Source organism: Ursus arctos, unplaced genomic scaffold (genome assembly GCF_023065955.2).
Source record: "Ursus arctos isolate Adak ecotype North America unplaced genomic scaffold, UrsArc2.0 scaffold_11, whole genome shotgun sequence".
NCBI lineage: Eukaryota > Metazoa > Chordata > Mammalia > Carnivora > Ursidae > Ursus > Ursus arctos.
In genome coordinates, this window is record NW_026622775.1 from 7,558,427 (window position 1) to 7,577,982 (window position 19,556).

At 40.5% G+C, this 19,556-nt stretch overlaps 1 protein-coding gene across 8 annotated transcripts in view; it reads left to right on the plus strand.

The window, feature by feature from the left end:
* Nucleotides 1-19,556, plus strand: part of ALPK1 (alpha kinase 1) — a 121,203-nt gene that overhangs the window by 62,129 nt on the left and 39,518 nt on the right. For 6 of the 8 annotated variants that reach the window (XM_057310007.1, XM_048212175.2, XM_026499193.4 and 3 more), the window contains 2 exons: nt 1,433-1,664; nt 6,420-6,574. In XM_057310007.1, coding sequence (XP_057165990.1) covers nt 1,544-1,664; nt 6,420-6,574 — 276 coding nt within the window. In that variant the 5' untranslated portion in view covers nt 1,433-1,543. The remainder of the gene's footprint in view (nt 1-1,432; nt 1,665-6,419; nt 6,575-19,556) is intronic. The other 2 variants (XM_044384251.3, XM_048212177.2) reach the window with 1 other exon arrangement.

Below are 19,556 nucleotides of genomic sequence, written 5' to 3' on the forward strand. Positions count from 1 at the left end.
TTCCAAGTAACAAGAATTTTGTATTCAAGTCTCTACTGGGGTTCTTCACCAACGAAACTCAATTATTTTAATGACACAAGCCTGTAATACCCAAAAAGTTTGCTTTGTCAGTTTATCTGTGTAAAGAATGTGTGTGTGTTTTAAAATCCAAAGCATATGGAGTACTAGTCAGGTTAGAATGAAAAATGAAAAGTGTAGATGACACAATTAGCTCATCTTTCATTCTGTGTTCCTGTTAAGTCTTAGAATAGAAAAAAAAAGAAAAAATGTTTTCTTGCTATTTAAAATTCAAAACTAGCTTCTTAAAATGAGGCCTTTTTGTTCCAACACCTACACAATAATTCACTGCTTTAATATTTTCAATGATTACTTCATTGCATGTATAAGCTACGAGACAAAGGGACTGGAACCATCCATGTATCTGTTACTTTCTTCGCTTTCAGACTCTTTTGCTTTGGTAATAAAATTCTATGTGCCCTATAAGAGTGTCCAAACCAAACAGCAGCTCCACAGTCTATCCTGGCAAACTCAGTTTCTTTGTTTCATTTGTACATTGTAAACAAAACAAAATTCCTTTTGTTTTGTTTACAATGAACATTCTTTAATAAAAGGAAGACAGACAAAAAGATTTGTTAAACTAGTAACTTTCTAGTATTTATTTGCCAGGCATTTTTGTACTGTCGGTAATTTATTTTGTTCTTGAAATTACCTTGACTGCCATAGATCATTACAGTATATTCATATTTGCATATGAAATCTCTCAACTGTACATATGTTAAATAGCAATATAAGTAGATTCATCCATCCATATGATAAATTCATCCATATGATAGATCTAGGAAATTGGGTTTTCTGAGATATCATTTCTCTATTTTATTTGGCAAGTTGCCTGGCTGTGAAGAGCTTTAAATTTGGCATCTGTCATTGCCTATCATGGTCCAAATTAGACGATGCTAAATACCATGAAGAATACTTCACAGGGGAAATCAGTAGCGGGTTATGAGAATGGTAAACTTCATATCGCCATGTGCTTGTAACTGAATATTAGAACTGTTAGCCAGATGCTTCCTGTAGACTTCCAGAGAGACAGAAAGTGCAGTGTCACTGAGATCCAGAGGCACTGATGTAAAATATGCAGAAGATACATAAATCATAGGGTATATTCATTTCATGTGGCTTCGTGGGATTCCACTGACATCACTGTGGGTAACCAAGGTCTGCACCAGGAGCCTCTCCCTTCTGCTCTCCGATGCCTTCGAGGTGCTGCCCATCTAGACCAGGCCCTGCAGTAATTTCACACACTCCCCTAATAAAGTCCTCGGGGGCGGTCATGTATTTTCATCTGTTTACCCTATTATCCCTCCCTGCTTGAGTCTTACAGATAATTGATGATGCTTCAGTTAGTCATCTTTCTCCTGCTTTTGTTCACCAGGTACCTCCGCCTTAAAGGGGCTCTTTTATTGAGAATCGATGTCTTCTTCTGGGTAATTGATCACCATAGACCCAGGGACACTTAACTCATCGTTGAGGAAGAGTAATCATCATGAATAACCAAAAAGCTGTAGCTACACTACTGCAAGAGTGCAAGCAAGTGCTGGACCAGCTCTTGTTGGAGGCGTCAGATGTGTCGAAGGAGGACAAGAGCGAGGACCAGCAGTGCAGAGGTGAGGTCCTGATGGGAGGCACTGGGGGGAGGGAGAAGCCAGCAGGTTCGCTCTCAACTCCCCTGCCTGAACGACATGTTTTCATCTCTGCCCTATTTTTCTTCTCTTGGCAGATGACCACCGAGAGATGAGTGGATTTCTAGGGCATGAATGGGACATGGGCTGCAGGCGGACGGGCAGGGGAGGAAGCCCACTTTGTTGCAGTGAATTGCTGTCAGTTCTAATTTTAGGCTTCAGTAAACATGAGGCTACAAGAAAACAGTTTAGTTCAAGAAGAACAAAGGGTGCAAGTGGGCCGGTGCACGTAAATTTCAATTATTAAAAAATTGAAGCAACTTCTGAATGGTGGCACATACTTTTTTTTCAAACGAGGCTTTTGTGCCTCATCAGTTTCCATAGGCTTCTATGGTTTCCATAAATATGTCATCTCATTGGTCCAGTCTCTCTTTTTTTGATTATCGATACGTTTCTCATGCTGTATTCACATGCCGTTTGTAAAATAAATCCTCTCACACTGATAAATACTGATTGCATCATTATCAGAATTGAATTGGCCTTTTGCTCATTTCAATAGTTTATGCCATTCACAGTTTTAGATACGTCATTGTTTGGGAAGTTTTGATCACAAAGTCTAGAAAGTTGAAGTATTTCTTATTTCTTCCATAGCCAGTTTTGGGGAGAGAATCTTTTTTCCTTAGACTGCTTTTTAGTGTTTGAATAAATGTTCCTCCATTTCTCTAAGTGTGTCCCTTTTATGTGCTTTTAATATTTTTCTTTGTATTTTTAGTGACTTGCTATTCCTTGCAGAAATAAGATGACCACATAAAATGCACACTCCCCATCTCTTTTGTTGTTGATGATTATGTAATGGGAAAAGGTTCTGGAGAAGCCTCCCCCCCCACATTCTTGTATATAGGCACACACATTTTTTACAGAGGCTTAAGTTTTTGTAATCTGTCATTTATGCTCCTTTCAAGGTAAACCGCCCTGTGTCCTATTGTTTCACAACTACTTAGTTTATGTGATTTCCTTATTTACTAGCCAAATACACTGTGTGCTTTTGCTCGCTAGTTATGTGTGTCCATCAGCCCGAGCACACGCTGGCAGGTGTTAGCCCCTTGTCAGGGAGCAGCGGTGGCAGCTCTAGAACGTGCCGCAGTGCTGGTGCTAGTTGTCCCCAGGGGCAGTGTGTTGCATTTTTCTCTTGTCCTTTTACTACATAGCATCCTTTGTCTACTCAGCCCAAATTCCTTTAAACTTTCTGCTCTCCCCAGTGAAAACTCAGAGCCCCCAGTTGGGTAGCATCTTCTTCTTTTTCTTCCCAAGTGCCGCAGAATAGGAGAAATAGTCAGTTTAGTTCCAGGTAAGACACATCAGGACCACAAAGTCATACAATTAGCAACAACCCTTCAGGTAAGCTGCTTGGGGAAGGAAGTGATCAGAGAGGCAGAAGATGGTACTGCTCCGTCAGGGGCTGACTGCTGGGCTTGGCTGAATCTCATAAGCCAATGGGGGAGGAAACCTATGCTGAGCCATCGACAATCTCAGCATTAATCGATCCCCATGGAGGCAAGCTGCGGAGTCCACCCCATGGGCTATCAGTGCAGCTGAATGCAGTCTGAGCTCAGAGTTTTTCCCTCAGCAGCTGGTTTCTGAGTAATACTGGTGGGTGGGTTGTGCTGCCACCAATGTCGTCACTCATGGGTACTCCAAGAGAAAGACATCAGTACAGGGTCACCTAATGGTGGCAGACAAGTCAGAGGACTTGAACATGATCGCTTTTCCTTCCTCCTCTTGCGCTCGATCCTATCCTCTTCCTTCAGAAATTGCCCTTGTCAGCATGGAAGACTAACCCTGGCAACTTCCTTAGAAATAGAGGAGGAACCGAAATCTAAACACAGATATATTTTTTAAATGTATTTCAGAGGCCTCACTTATTTCGGTATGCTATACTGGCCTATCCATGCTCTGGCATGGTCTGCAGGGAGAGGGTGGTATGGGGAAGGCAAAAATGAGCTGTGTAGAATAGATTTTCTCTGTCATCATGAAAAAAATTGAAAATATTTGAACTATTCAGTGCCAATGTATGGTAAAATTCTTTGAATCCAGAAATCAGATTCCCATTGTCATTTGACTACTTATTTGACTCCTGAGCTTGATACTCATGGACAGTGTCTAATTAATTTATCAGTCGAATGGGACACTTGAGAGTGAGAGGAGCAGTATAAATAAGTACACTAGGACCACATGGGACTGTCCTAAGTAAACAGAAATTAATAGTCATCCTATTCCCGACTATTTACAAATATAATTTAAGAAGCTTTCTTTAGGGACACCTGGGTGACTCAGTCAGTTAAGCAGCCAGCTCTCGGTTTGGTTCAGGTCTTGATCTCGCAGTCCTGGGATCAGGCCCTGCGTCAGCCTCTGCGCTCAGTTTGGATTCTCTGTCCCTCTCCCTCTGCCCCTTCTCGCTCCTTCTCTCTCTCTCCCTCTCTCTCTCTCTCTGTCCTTCTCTCTCTCTCTCTCAAATAAATAAATACAATCTCTACATGTATACAGGAACACTTTTGGCCATCAGAAGGCCAGGCTTTCTAGCAGATCATGACCACATTGGTCCCTAATGGCATGTCTCTGCTTTCTTTGGGGGAGTGCTATTGCACTGTCAGTGCTCAGTAGTTCTGGGTTGCTGAATCAGAGAGCAGTGATTTCCTGTTATTTGCAAATCATCCTCAGTAGTCTGGATTACTCACTGGTGTGGCCCATTTGGTATCTCAATGCCAAGCAATGTTTCCCTACTAGCAGTCTTCCTTACATTTGCCCAGTGGGTGGTAAGGACACAGAAGGGCATTGGACTAGGGCAGAGTTAGGTTTTCTTCCTCCTCTTCCTTTTGTTTTTTTACTCTCTCTATCATATCTCTTTTGTCCTATTTAGCATGTCTCATGTAGATGCAAGACTAATCCTTCTTTTAACCATCATGGTGTGATTTACAACAGTGATAAGACATGATGCCTGTCTTCAGGGAGCTCACATACAGTGAGAGGACAGTGTGATGACAGAGCAGTGGGATGAACACTGAAAGCATGCATTTTGGAGTTTGGGAGTACTCAGGAGGGACATTTTAATTCCATGGGGTGGTCATGGCAAGCTGATGAGAAGTAGTCATGTTTGCACTGAAGCCAGTGGGCTTGAGCTTGATCATGAAAGGATTGGGGGAGGGCAATGCAAAAGTGAGGACAGGATGTACAAAACCATTAAAAGATTTTATGCAGGGCAATGGACGGTCTATCTTGTGTTTTAGCAAATAGGGATCAGCAGCGTGGAAGTTGGAGTGGATAGGGCCAAGATAGGAAGCAGTGGTTCAAACAAGAGTTACTGATAATGAAAAGGAGGAAATGGATTTTAGAATCTACAGAATTTGATAACTAGTTAGGTTGAGGGGGAGAGAAAGAGCAAAAAGTCTAGACTGACTTCTAGGTTTTGCACTTGGGTGATTTAGTGAATGGTGGTAGCAGTCATCAAAATAAAGAATAGAGAAAACAGATTTAGAAAAAAGATGGTGAGTTCAGCTTTAGATACTTTCTTTTAAGATTTTATTTATTCATTATTCATTTGAGAGAGAGAGAGAGAGAGAGAAAGCACAAGCAGAGGGAAGGGGCAGAGGAAGAGGGAGAAGCAGGCTCTTCACTGAGCAGGGAGTCCAATAGGGGGGCTCGATCCCAGGACCTGGAGATCATCACCTTAGTCGAAGGCAGATGCTTAACCATCTGAGCCACCAAGGCACCCCCAGCTTCAGATACTTTTGAGTATGAAAGGTCTGCAAGACAAGCACCTAGAGCTTTATAACTGGCAGTCATACAATCAGGTCCATAATCCCTTATTCAGAATGCTGGGGCTTCACACATGCTTCAGCATTCAGAATTTTTCAAATGTTAGGAAGGTAGTGTGGTGCAGGGACCATGTGTTACATTCACACTCCAGCAGAAGCTGGGGCAGCATCTAGAGTCAAACATTAAAATTTTTGCAGCAAAACTTTTGGCTAATCTCACTAAATAAGATAAACAAGACTGTAAAGAGCCTCTACTCAATTCAAGTCTGGTTTGGGTGCCAAACTTGAGAAAAAACATATAGTTTCCAGAGCTTTTTGGGTTTTCTAAGTTTGGATAGGAGATTGTGGACCTCTGTGATTAGGTTTGCTGCCCAGGAAGAGATCGAATGTATCTACTCATGTGAAACAGGGCCATTTCGCAATAAATTGATACCATTTCAAATTTCATTTGCATTTCGCCTATGTTCAAATATAGTCTGTGGTGAAAGTATGCGATGAGGTGAGGTGAGGTCTTGGAGAAGTAAAAAGAGGTTGTGCAAATTGACTCTCTGCCTTACCCAGCTGCCACAAGTACCAGATGTCATTCCATCTCAGTCCCTTTCTCATTTTACAGGGAAAATAATATTTCCTTCATTCCTTTCTCTGATTCTTCATGCAGAGATAGTCACTGAAGTGCTTTACTTCCTGCTAAAAACCTTTCTTAATGCCTGACTACCCCAATTTACCTGAAGGGCAAAGTCGAGCAGGGCCACCCCTGACAGATAGCTTTGCGCTATTATTCTTTGAGTCAGAACCACCAGCTTTAGACCGGCCAGCAAGAGGTAGGAAAAATTGTTTTTTTGCCACTGAGGTGCTTCATCATAACATTGGTAACTCAACAGTCTTTTCTTTGACTGCAATTTCCTTACCTGAACTCTGACCTTTTCAGCTTCACTCCCCAGCGAGTTAAGGACCCTGATCCAGGAGGCAAAGGAAATGAAGTGGCCCTTTGTGCCTGAAAAGTGGCAGTACAAACAAGCCGTGGGCCCAGAGGACAAAACAAACCTGCAGGATGTGATTGGCTCCGGGTTGCAGCAGTTACTGGTAGGGAGAGCCACGCCACCTGTTCCTCTGACACCCCCAAGTGAGGCATTTAGCCTCTAAGTGGTCTAATAGATTAAATTTCTTTGAAGCATAAGACAGCCCCTACCCTTATGGTCGACTCTGCCAGATTGACTAATGTGGGGGAAACAGCTTTTAGAAAGCATCGCTTGCCTATAAGACCTTCCGTTGGAAAGCCAAGTCAGGTAAAAGTGAAGGGTGGTCACTGGGTCGAGGGAGAAACCTGTCATCCTGAAATATGTATTATATCCTTGGTGGGCCAGAAGCAGTAGTTTTGGTTCTGCCGTGTCTCGTAACATTTTTATTTTGAAATGCTCCTTTTTAAAAGTTGGGGAGCTTAAAAAAATAAATTCACCATTATTTCATCAATATGATTGCCTTCTGCCGTGTCCCTCCCGCCCCCCCCCCAAACCTGGGATCCTCCTCCCTCCCTTATCTCCTCATGATTCAGGCTGTTCAGGAAGCATCAAATCAAAGTTATTGACCTGCTTATTCCTCAACTCACTTATTGGAAATTAATCAAACTGGTATCTCTACTTTGGAGAGAAGAGGACCTCATGGATAGCACATGAGCTCAGATTTGAGCTCAGATTTCAAGGAGTGCCATTGTTCTTTTTGGTAGCATTGCCAAGGGCAAGAGTCTATTAGCTTATATGTATTTTTTTTCTCATACAAAAATATTTATTTGTCTGAAGACCAGGTATTACAAACAATAATAATATCCTAAAATCTTTATTTCATCAGTTTACATGAGAATGTGCTTTTGGGTCATCCCAAAATAAATGTATAGATATTGTCTTTGCCTATAAAAACAGAAATCTAGGAAAGATTCCCTGATCTACATACATATAATGGCATCTCTGGAGGCTTAAGAGAATAGCAAAAGCCCCACTTTTCCCACCCCCCCCCAAAATAAACAAACAGACTGGGGTTAAGTAGACTGGGGACTGCAGGCAAAGGAAAGCGAATACTTGGAAAGAATGCAGTGGTGAGCCAGGGATTTTAAATTAGCAGGCTTGGTATAGGTGGAAAAGTGGAATAGAATAATAACTGTAATTTGTGTATCACCGTGGATTTCACAAAGCACTGCACACGCATCACCTCATTTAACTCTCCAAATGGCCTTCCGGTGATTATTACCATGATCATCCCCATTTTACAGATGAGGAAATTAAGGTGCAGGGAGATTAATGTGCCCAGGGGCACAGACCAGGGAGTGGTGGAGCTACTCCTTCCTCCCTCTCACTGCCAGTTCTCCCTCAGGAAGCCCCAAGTGAAGAACTCAAAAGCGCAGGTAGAATCCCTGAGACTTGTTTACCCTAAAGCAAGATGCAGGCTGCCCAGTAGAGCTTCCTGCAATGCTGGAAGTGTTCCATATCTCTGCTGCCCAATACATTAAGCCCTCGCCACCTGTGGCTTTCCAGCGCTTGAAATGTGGCAAGTATGACTGAAGAACTGAATTTTTTAGTATTATTTAATTTTGAAAAATCAATTTAATAGCCACCTGTGGATAGGGCTACTATTCTATGGAACAGGGCATTTCTTCAGCAGTGATGCTTAAAACGAGACCTCACAGCAGCAGCACTAGATTACCTGAAGACTCGTGGGATATTCAGATTCTTGGGCCACACCCTCGTCTTACCAAAACAAAAACTCTGGGGCTGAGGGTCTAGCAATGAGCATTAGACAAGCCCTCCAGATGATTCTCGTGCATGCTAGAGTTTGAGAACCAGCGTTCTAAAGGAAAGAATAGGATGAAGAGCGAGGGGGGATGGTTAGTCTGACCGGGTGTGAGAGGAGAAGGGGCAGGGTAAGGGGTAAAGGAGACTCCAATGTGAAGGTCGCGGGAGGCCAACGATAAAAGCAGTCTCCGTCCCATCAATTCCAGGAACCTTGTTTAGACTAGGACCAGTTCCTGAAAACCCAATGGTTGCTTTACCTTGTGTTATTCGGCCGCCGGTGGTATAGAACTTTCAAGGCTTCCAAGGGAGGTGAGAACAGGATAGCTTCACAGACGGAGGGACCCCTGCTTTGACCTTTGGGGCTTAGAAAGTTCCTCTGAATTTCAAACATAGGCTGAGAGAGGGACACGCAGCACATCACCATAACCAGGGTTTTGCTCCTCTCGGTCCATCCCACAACCACCAGATCCCCCTTCGCTGCATGCAAAGCCCATAGTGACTTTGCTGAAAAACTGAAGAAGGTATTTTGAAAACTTGATCTTGCTGCATTTGGGGGTTAATGTGAGTTGGGAGACAAGCTGCTTATAGTTGTTAGATTGTTGTAAGGGCCCATTTATTATTCCTTCTACTTTCCCTCTGTCTACTGCATGGATGTCACAGTTGGGGGAAATAGAGACATCGGGCATTTAAGATGTTTGTGTCCAGCTCTCAAGATCACTAGTGGCAGTTCTAAGACTCAGTCCATTAGGCTTCTTTAGCCCCCGATGTATTTAACCTGGGAGCTTTTTGAACTCTGATCGTCATTTTCTGTAGCTTCCCCAGCAAGCTGTAAATTAACCGCACCTCCCGAAGACTCTTAGGATGCTTTCCTATTGTGTCAGACCCCAAGCGCACAATTACTAAACCACTCTGTTCCGTAAATACAGGGAACTATAGCACTCTGGGAACTCCCGCGACTTTTGATATCTTAGCTTGTCAAAAGTATCTCGAGTGAATCATGATTTGTTGTCCCATTATCCATTGATTTCAATATTATACTTTACTGATGCTGGAGGGCCATGTTTTAATAATCAATTAATTATGAGATTCTGTTCTTACATAAAAAAATTAGTCAAAGGCTGCTGACCTTGTCTATTCAGCCGACATCTCTTCTTACAGTTTTTTCACAAATCTAAACTTACCATGGTTTTCTTTGCCTTGAAATGAATCCTTCCCATAAAAAGTTTCCCTCTATTTTGTAAAATTCGCATTACGCTTGGAGTGTAAACCCTGTTAAGTTTAATTTAATTAAACTTAATTCCACAAATAACAGATCAAAGTTGAGCATAGAATTCTGCTGAGTGCCTGAGTTGGTGAAATTAAAGGTCATTTATAATGTTACTCTCTTGGGCTGAACTTAATCAAGAAAAATTATATGTGTTTTATGCTTTGCTTTCTGTTCTCCACAGCCTCCCCCATTTCCTCCCTCCTTGTGCGCCCCCCCCTCTCCTTCCCCACCCCCAATCTTTTCTCCTTTGGTGTGTGGCCACAGACAGAAATTTATGGCAGGGGCCAACCTCCTTTACACTCCACACAAAGCTTGCTGACTTGAGAGAGTTTGTTCGCTCTCTCCCAGAAAAAACACCTGCAGTACGCTCCCCAAGAAACCTGGAGAGATGGGAGATTAATGTGGCTGTAATAGCTGGGCAGTGTTTTTGGTATTATGCCCTCTCCCCAGGTAGATGGGTCTTTTCCGAGATGATACCAATTATTTATTGCTGAAACATCTGTTGATAACTGCAGCTGCGCTGTGAAACAAAGCATATCATGGGGTCACAGGCTATAGGGACCTAAAATCCTACCTCATGCTCGTTTGAGACTATTCAGTAACACCCTCAAGTCCATGGGTTACCGTCATCTTTAATGTCTCATCAGGCCCTAGAAAATACTTTGTAAACACTGCGCTGCCCTGCCCTACAGGCTTTGAAGTATTATTTCATGTTCATCGGTAATTTATATTCCAGTGCCATTGTGCTGTGGGAAAAAGAGGGGGAACCTTTTTTGTTTTCCATTTAATTGTATATCGCCTGACACTTTGACCTGTATTATTAGTATTAGTCAGAAAAAGGATTTTCTCCCTCTCTTATTTAAAAATAAAATTTCAAGGGAAAGTAAGCGCTCCTTCAGCTCTTTTCACTCAAAACAATGTTTACACTCTAAGACGGAAAGATGAAAAGCGCAGGCGATTTTTTTCGAGTGTCGGAGAAGGGCATTTCAGTTTTTGAAAGAGAACAGTAAGGCCCTTATAAATATCATTCAGCAAAACCTTTGATGGATTTTTTTCAAAAAGTATTGAAGGCATTTACCGTTAGCTTCTGTTTAGCTTGCTTTTAGGCGGGCACAGCAGAGTTCTTAGTAGTAAATCTGTCCTTGCTTCTGAGATGCCAGGGGATGATGACACCAGCCTCAGTGTAGATGCCACCTTTTGTAATTTTTCCAGGAACTTTTACACTTCTAAAAAAGGATAATTTCTGCACAAAGAAAATATGAAAATAAAACTTTTAAAAAGGAGATAAAGGACATGGTTTGGATTTGCATGTCTGTGGTGGTTGAGAGCAGGCTGGGTTGCCAGGCTAAGAAAAATTGTTGGATAAGCCTTGGTTTTGTGCATTCTCTGCAGATTTGGGGTCCTGATCTTTTTTCTTTTTTTTTAAGAATTTATTTATTTATTTGACAGAGAGAGAGGAGCGAGAGAGGGAACACAAGCAGGAGGAGTGGGAGAGGGAGAAGCAGGCTTCCCGCTGAGTAGGGAGCCTGATGGTATGTGGGGCTCGATCCCAGAACGCTGGAATCGTGACCTGAGCCGAAGGCAGACACTTAGCCACTGACCCACCCAGGCACCCTGGGGGTCCTGATCTTGATGAGGAACTGGCCTTTCCTCAGCCCTGTTTCTGTGGAGGGGGGGAACCTGAATTTAGTAGGGTGCCTCTGCAAAGAGATATACTGTAATTTTTAGAGGTTGACTAAAGTCAAGTCCAAGGAGATGAAACAGCCTCAGAATGAGGATATTTTTTCCATTTTCTTTTCAATTGTATAACCATGAAAATGGGTAATCTGATAAGCTTTATTCCACAGGTATTTTGTGGAATAAAAAAAAACCTTTGTGGGTGAATAAAGTTTGATGTATTTAGCTTCCAGAATATTTTTCTAACATGTCTTTTCAGATAATCTTGGTGCCTTTAACTTGTTGATATTTTTATTTTTAAACTATTTAAATACTAAGGAATCAAAAATTAAAACATAAATAAGCATGTAATAAACATAAGAGTTGGTTATTACAATATTGTGGGGAAATGTTTTAAAAATGTCTAGTGTGATTAACCTAGGAGCAGAGAGGGGCAAAAGAGTCTTTAGCAAAAGATAAGTATAAATTTATTAGGAAATGAAAAGTCAAGTTGAAGAAAAATACATGGTGTGAGGATTAGGTAAGGTGAGATGCTATCCCTGGGAGCAATAGAATTCCCCTCCATGAATAAGCTCTGGGTTAAAGAGGTTCTTAAAACTAATTTAAAACACATTTATTTCAGTTTTCATATGAGTAATAGAGAATTCAAAAGCAGTAATAGGTGATTTTTGCATTATGATTCTTTCAGCAAGTGATTTTTTCAAATGAAATTTTCATCTTTATGTGATTTGGAGTTTTAATAGCTGAGATCATTTTCATCAGGATGTAAAAAGCAAAATAAATGCAAGCTGCAAATTCACTCATTTATTCAGAAAAACTTTATTGAGTACTAACATGTGCCAGACATTTGATATATATAGAACACAGGGAGATGCAAAAGAAATAGAAGATCTAGTTCATGTCCTGGAAAAACTACCTGAATGAAAAGGTGGGTCAACCAACCCTTAGTCAAAAGACCTGCTTGTTGGAATGGTTACTTCTCTTTATTGACCACCTAATATGTGGCAGGTGCTCAATACATATTCTTTTAACTCTTTTTTTTTTAAAGATTTTATTTATTTATTTGAGAGAGAGAGTGAACACAAGTGGGGGTGGGGAGGGACAGAGGGAGTGGGAGAAGTAGTCTCCCAGCTGAGCAGGGAGCCTGATCTGGGTCTAGATCCTAGGACCGTGGGATCATGACCTGAGCCAAAGCCAGACGGTTAAACCAGCCACCCAGGCGCCCCCGTATTCTTCTAATTCTTCCAGACTTGGCCTTATGACCTGTCTTAGCCAATGAAATGTGATTAGAAGTGACATATGCCAGTCCCAAGCAGAAGATTTATAAGCCATTGTGTGGTTCAGCCATCGGAAGTTTTCCTTTGCCTCATGAACAAGATAATGGCTGTTCCCTCAGCCTGGATCCTGAAAAGGGCAAGATACATGGAGCAGAGTCTCAGAGTTAGAGCCAAACTGCAGCCAATGCCAAATATGAACAACAACCAAAATAACTCTGTTGTTAAAGGCACTGAAATTTTGGGGTTATCACAGTCTTACCAAGTGATATGGGTTCATTTGTTCCCCCACCAAAATACATTGAAGTCCTAACTCTTGGTGTCTTGCAATATGATTTTATTTGAAAATAGGGTCACTGCAGATGTAATTACTTAAGTTGAGTTCGTACTGGAGTAGGGTAAGACTTTAGCCCAATCTGTGTGATGACAGATGCAGAGATTGGGTTATGCAGCTACAGGCCAAGGAATGCCAAGGATTTCTGGCAACACCAGAAGCTGAGAGAAAGGTGTGCAACCTTAGAGAGAGCGTGGTCCTGCTGACAGCCTGATTTTGGACTTTGCGCCTCCAGAACTTTGAAACAATACATCTCCATTGCTTTAAGCCACCCAGTTTGTGGTGCTTTGTTGTGGCAGCCACAGGAAACTAATACACTAAGGGAAAGCTGGCTGATATACATGTGAAAGATAATGAAGCAAGAAAGCTCTCAAACAACTTCAAGTTTCTTGGTGTGCAGTCCAATGCCTCTGTAGGGAAGAAGGCAAAATAAACCACAGTCCACAATGAAGAACAGAATTTGTTCAAAAGAACACTTCAACAAAAATAGGTTCTAAAAGAAAAAAAAGTAGGGTATAATATTTACTATATTATTTCATCCTTAAAGATGACTGGAGAAAATACATTGGAAAAAACATATAGTTCTTCATAGTTCATTCAGTTTGGGGCTATAATACAGTCAATAGCCCACTAACCGTCTCCATTTGGATGTCCCAGATATCTCAAGTCCACTAGGCCCCAAAGGCTCATCATCTCCCAAGTTTTTCTCACTCCATCAACTACATTTTGTCTTCCTCCAGCGATCACAATGTTAGTAAATGGTACCATGAACCTCCCAATTACCCCAATCAAGACCTAGGAATCATCTTTAATTCTGTCTTCCCCTTCAACCCTCATATCTTACTGATCATCAAGCCCCCCTGTTTCCTCTTAAATATCTCTCAAATGCATCTCCTTTCTCCAACCCTACTGCAATCACACTGGTTCAGACCATAATATCTCCTTCCTGGATTATATCGAACTCTTCTCCCTACCTCTAGTCATGTCCTCTGTATAAATAAGGATAGTAAGCTTATGCTGCAGAAAAAAAAAAAGCCAAAATCTTAGAGATTTGAAGCAATAAAGGTTTGTTTCTTTGTCTTGCTGTATGTCCATCTGAGGGGAGGGGGCGGAGAAGAGAGCTCTCTTCTTCATGTCACTCTCCCTCAGGGACCCAGCCTGATGGAATATCTACCATTTAGAATGTCGCTGGTTGCCATGGCAGGAGGAAGGGGAAATGATGAACTGCACAGTGGCTTTTAAATACATGCATGCAGAAATGACCATAGGTCACTTTAAGGTGGGTTTGGTGGTGACCATAGGCCAAATTAAACCATGTAGTCACATCTTACTTCAAGAAGGCAGGGAAACACAATTCTACCACGTGCTCAGAAGGGGGAGACAGAGAAATAGATTGGCAGACAGTACCCATTATCACCGTCGCTCGCCAGCTTCACTCCACACTGCCGCCAAAACCGTCTTTCTAAAAGAGCAATCAGAAACTTTTTCTTGCTTAAATCCCTGGGGGAAATCTCAGTTAATTAAAAAAAAATTGTAAATGTACTTCTTACAAAAGCACCTAATAGTAATCCTGAACAACAAAATCTAAATAAATTTGGGTGAACATGTTCATTAAAGTGGTGGGATTACTAGTTACTTTTATTCTTTATATATATATATTTTTTTGATTGTTCACAATAAACATCTCTTACCATTACAGAAAAGGAAGGAGAGAGAGAGAAGACGATCTGCTGATCAGTCACCTTTAAATCTAGATGGGGTCAAATGTTCAGAAAAACCTAAGTAAGGCTAGTAAGGCTATTCTGCACCACTTCCTTCAGAGCAAATACAAATGGCAAATTGCTTCTGTCTTAACAATGAACAAACTAAAGTATTTTATTAAGTGACTCGGACAAGGCATCTTTCATTGATAAAGTAAGGAATATTCTTATTTCGGAACCTTCTCTTCCATGTGATGGCCTGCTATTCGCTAAGTATCATTCTGCTCCTGCTTTGTTTCTGGAGATCATTGTAAATGCACACAGCTGTGTACCCACACATATGGAATATGGATGTGTATATATCTATATAACTGGTATTGACGAATATCAAATGATAGGATATCAAAGCTGGAGGGAAATTTAGAGATCATCTATTTCAAGTCCATCATTTGATAGATGGGGGACTGACACCCTGAGAGAGAAAGAAGTAGCTTACCATAAGTCACAGAGCCAGTCAGTGGGAGTCACAGGACACGGTACCCTGGCTTCCTGGTCCTGAGCCTGACATGTCCTCTTTGAGTCTACACAGCTCCATCCTTCACATGGGCCTTTTGCAGGACTGTGCCAGCCTTTCCCTGCTGCCTTCCTATCCTTCCTGCTGCCCTATCATCTGCCCTGCATCCCCTCTGTTCACATGATTGGACTTTTGTACGCAGAGCAGAATCAATTAAGACAGACATTTTATCATTTCCTACTGTCAACATTTAAAACTTTAGTTTCTGGGGGCGCCTGGTTGGCGCAGTCGTTAAGCGTCTGCCTTCGGCTCAGGGCGTGATCCCAGCGTTCTGGGATCGAGCCCCACATCAGGCTCCTCCACTAGGAGCCTGCTTCTTCCTCTCCCACTCCCCCTGCTTGTGTTCCCTCTCTCGCTGGCTGTCTCTGTCTGTCAAATAAATAAATAAAATCTTAAAAAAAAAACAAAACTTTAGTTTCTTCTACTGAACCTTGTAGTTCTTCTTTTGAAAAGCAGTCAGACAAAATGTTCAGATTCATCAAAAATAAATTTCATTTAATGAATGAAAATTAAGCGCCCTTGGAAGATAAATATTAGCCCCAAGGCCTATGAAGTTTCAGACTCTAAGACAGAGTATGATTAAAATCACTAAGGATTTAAGCTGCTCTAAAACTGTGCCAAAAACTGCCCCTTTTAATACGGTACTTTCAAGTTTCAGTGGAAGATAAATTAAAAAGATGACTTGTTTTTAAAATTCTACCAACGAACCTTTGGTTGCCACAGAATCAGGCATGCGAGTTATCCCTTTGATGAGGGCTAACCCTATGGCATGAGCTTCATGTCTCCCCATAATGAGACCCAAAGGCTGAGCCAAGTCTTAGAGGACTCGATCCAAGTAAGATGAGCGAGCAGAGCAGCCCAGTTCAAAATGCAGGAAGTGAACAGGTTGCACAGCTGGGCAGACAGAAGAAAGCAATGACTTCCAGAAAAGGATAAGTCCTCGGGGTGTGTTTACTCAGTCCTGTCAGCAAGTAAGAATACCATCGCCCACATTGTATATGTGAAATCAAGAAGGAGCTTAAACAATAATATTGTCTCTGAAAATACATCTCCATATATCTGACACTGTTTATACTAGTTTAAAGGCTATGTCTTTGTATGTCAACAAATGTCAAATTGTGGCAATGTCATACGATTCAATCTGATACGTTCTTCACAACATACACTCGGGATGAAAACCCGGGAAAAGACATTTGATTAATTTTGCAGATGAAGTGATTGGCTCAGGGAGCTCGAGAGACTCTCCGAAGCACACCACAATGTGGCTAGGCTGAGACAGAACCCAGAACTTCCCTCTGTGCCCTCTCCCTCTGCCTGCCATCATCCTGTCATCATGTGGAATCACCTGCCTGGCTTATTCAACCAACTTGCCTCCCTTTCAAGAACAGACACTAAACATTTTTAAGCTCACCAAATTTCACAGGTATTTAGAATTAGCCCTTTCTTTTTCAGGATGTATTTGTGTGGCACAAAAGAGAGACTTACATTATCCCACTGATAAATTTATTCTGAATCAGTTGTCTTTAATTTTTTTTAATGCTCATCCCATCAGTAAAAACTTTTTAGCAGGCACCCTGATAGACATTTATTTTTTCATTTAATATGTTATATGCATGCACTATGCTTTACTATGTTTTATATATATATATATATATATATATATATATATATATATATTTCTATAGAATGAAATTTAAGAGCAACACAAAGATTAAATGACTATTTTAGAATAATTCCTTAAATTGCGTAATTGGCATGAGAACATTTTTGTTCATGTTAAAATTATAATTGGGTATGTTTAATTAGTTTTTAAAATCTTAGCACTGTGCTTTGAAGATATGGCTTAGACAGGTTTTTTCAACACTTAGTTTTAATGGCCGTCATAGCTGAAAAAAAAATTAGGCTTCCAAGATAGGTAGATCCCAAATAAAAGAGGTCAGCTAATTCTTGACTCTCATATTTCAATCCATCCACCAAGCCTGAAGAATCATTTGTTGAAATTCAGCTACAAATTTCCACCTTCCTTAGTGTCAGTTGTGTCTTTTTGCAAGTTAATCAGAAGATACTATTTTTTTTTAAACAAAGGACGTAAAACTGTTCATGTGGAAGATTTTTAAACAGGTTAAAAGTTTCCCATTTGTGTGAGTTATTTTTATGTGATGCTTTATTTTTGGCATGAAGATCACCGTGATGAAAACATTTCCAGTCCTCATTACCTGAAAAATATTTTTTTGAAGTATCAGTTGGATAGCATACTGTTGTCAACCACTTATCACAGGAAAGGCAGGAAATTTTGGAGAACTTGTCTGTTTATAAAAAAAATATCTAAACTCTTTAAATTTGACGATTCTTTAAAGAACTTTACCCTGAGATGTCTGTAGTCTTTGTCCTCTCATTATGAATTATTCCAAAGTATCTGCGACTTATGATAATATAATCTGTCAGTCTACTTAACCAGGTATACATAAACTGCAATACAAGCAACTGAAAACTGAGTTCAGTGTTCTCATTGTTGGCCCCTCCAAGATGAGGGCTTCCTCAAGCACCATTCATAATGAGTGGCCTCTGACATACAAGCAAAGGAAGGAGCTGGTGTCCATCCACTTTTTAAAATGTCAGTAAAGCTTAATTTCTTTCTTACTGGTAAATTTCAGTGGAATCTTTTTGAATTTGCATTCTATTTTGAGACCTGAGAGACTGATTCCATAGATCTACCCTCAACCGACTCTCAAAATAATGAGTTATTATTTATTGAGCATCTGCTGTTGAGCACTTTACATATATTTTCTTTAATTTTCTCAGTAATCTATGTGGTGTTATTATCCATATTTATATATAAGAAAGTTGAAATTAAAAAGTCAAATAAATTACCCCAAATCAGGTAGTGCCTCAGTACACTCAAAGCCCCCCCTTTTGCACTTTCCTGCAGTATCTCCCAGTAGCAACTGAGGTGACTGGCTCTCTCATGAGAATAGCCCCAACAAGTTGGCTTCTTTTCTATACGTATGTATATTCTGTCACATTTTGAAAGTATTACCAACTCATTCTGGAACTTTTTCTATTTATTCAGCATTAAAGACTGGAAGCAAAATATGTTTCTTTCATGGTTATTGAAAACTTATCATACTAGACATGTATTATTCCCACTGACACTGTGTATGAAATTGAGATTTCTGGGCTTTCTGGAGTCATTGTCAGGTGGAAACCTAAAAAGCCTTGCTTGGAGATCAGACTCCTAACTTTCTCTCTCAGTAGCTTTCTCATTTTAATACTGTGAGCACGAGACTGTGACAGCTTCCCTTCACTCTTTGTGGAAGACTGTATCTTTGCCTAATATGCTTAAAATGTACATTACTTATACCTGTTTATGACTTTAATGGCCTATGATAGAGATTTCAAATACTGCTCAATGAATCAAGATTATTTGGGATGTCTGTGTGAGCTGGGGTGGGAGGGATGGGGAAAAGGGCAGCTTTAAAATACACCCAGAGATTCTGATTTTAGATCTCTATTGAGATCCAAGAATCTGTATTAACAAAACATCACTATTGACTCTAATGTACAATCTGGCTGAAGTGCCACTATTTTACTCCCCCTTTTAAGCATCTTATTTGTCATTAATAACATATTTGTAATTGAATCATATTTTAAATATATTATAGAAGCTCATTATTTAAGAATATTATAGTGAATCATGAAGACTACTTTGTGACATGAATAGCCATTCCTTAAGTTGACATTTCTTAGTATAGTAATCTGAGATTTTTTTCCTTAATGAGGTTTTATTAAAGCAAGGCTAACCCTTACTGACTGAACATTTATTTCTGCTGTGCTAGTGTGAATATGATTCTCTTGGACTATAAGATTATAAAGCGACAGGTCAGTCCATTTGTTTCTCTAAGTATGCATAGCTGTTAAAATTGCAACAGGCACAAGTCAGCTTTCAGTCCTTTCAGTGATAATTAATACTTTAAGAACCAGTAAAAAGCCCTAGGGACAATGAGGCCCAAACAGTTCTCTTTGTACTATATACTGCCACTATTCTAGTATATGGTTTTGGTAACAATGACAATCTTAATAAAAGTAAGACAGTATAGGTAGAGGCTGAGGAAGCTGACTTGGTAACTAGACTGCTTGGGTTTGAATCCAGGTGCTGCCCCCTTATTAGCTTGTCATCATGGGCAACCTATGTAAACTGCATCTATAATGATCATAATAACAGTACCTACTTCATAGATTGGAAGATTAAGTGAGTGGATAACATGGAATGCTTAGAATGGTGCCTGGCATTCAATAAATGGTAGCTATTATTATGGTATAAGCTAATTGACTGAAGGACATGGCTTAGGGCTAGATGGGATTTTTATAGTTATGAGGCAAGACAGACAGAAGCTCAAGGGAAACAAAAGCAAAGATAAACTATTGGGACTACATCAAAATAAAAAGATTTTGCATA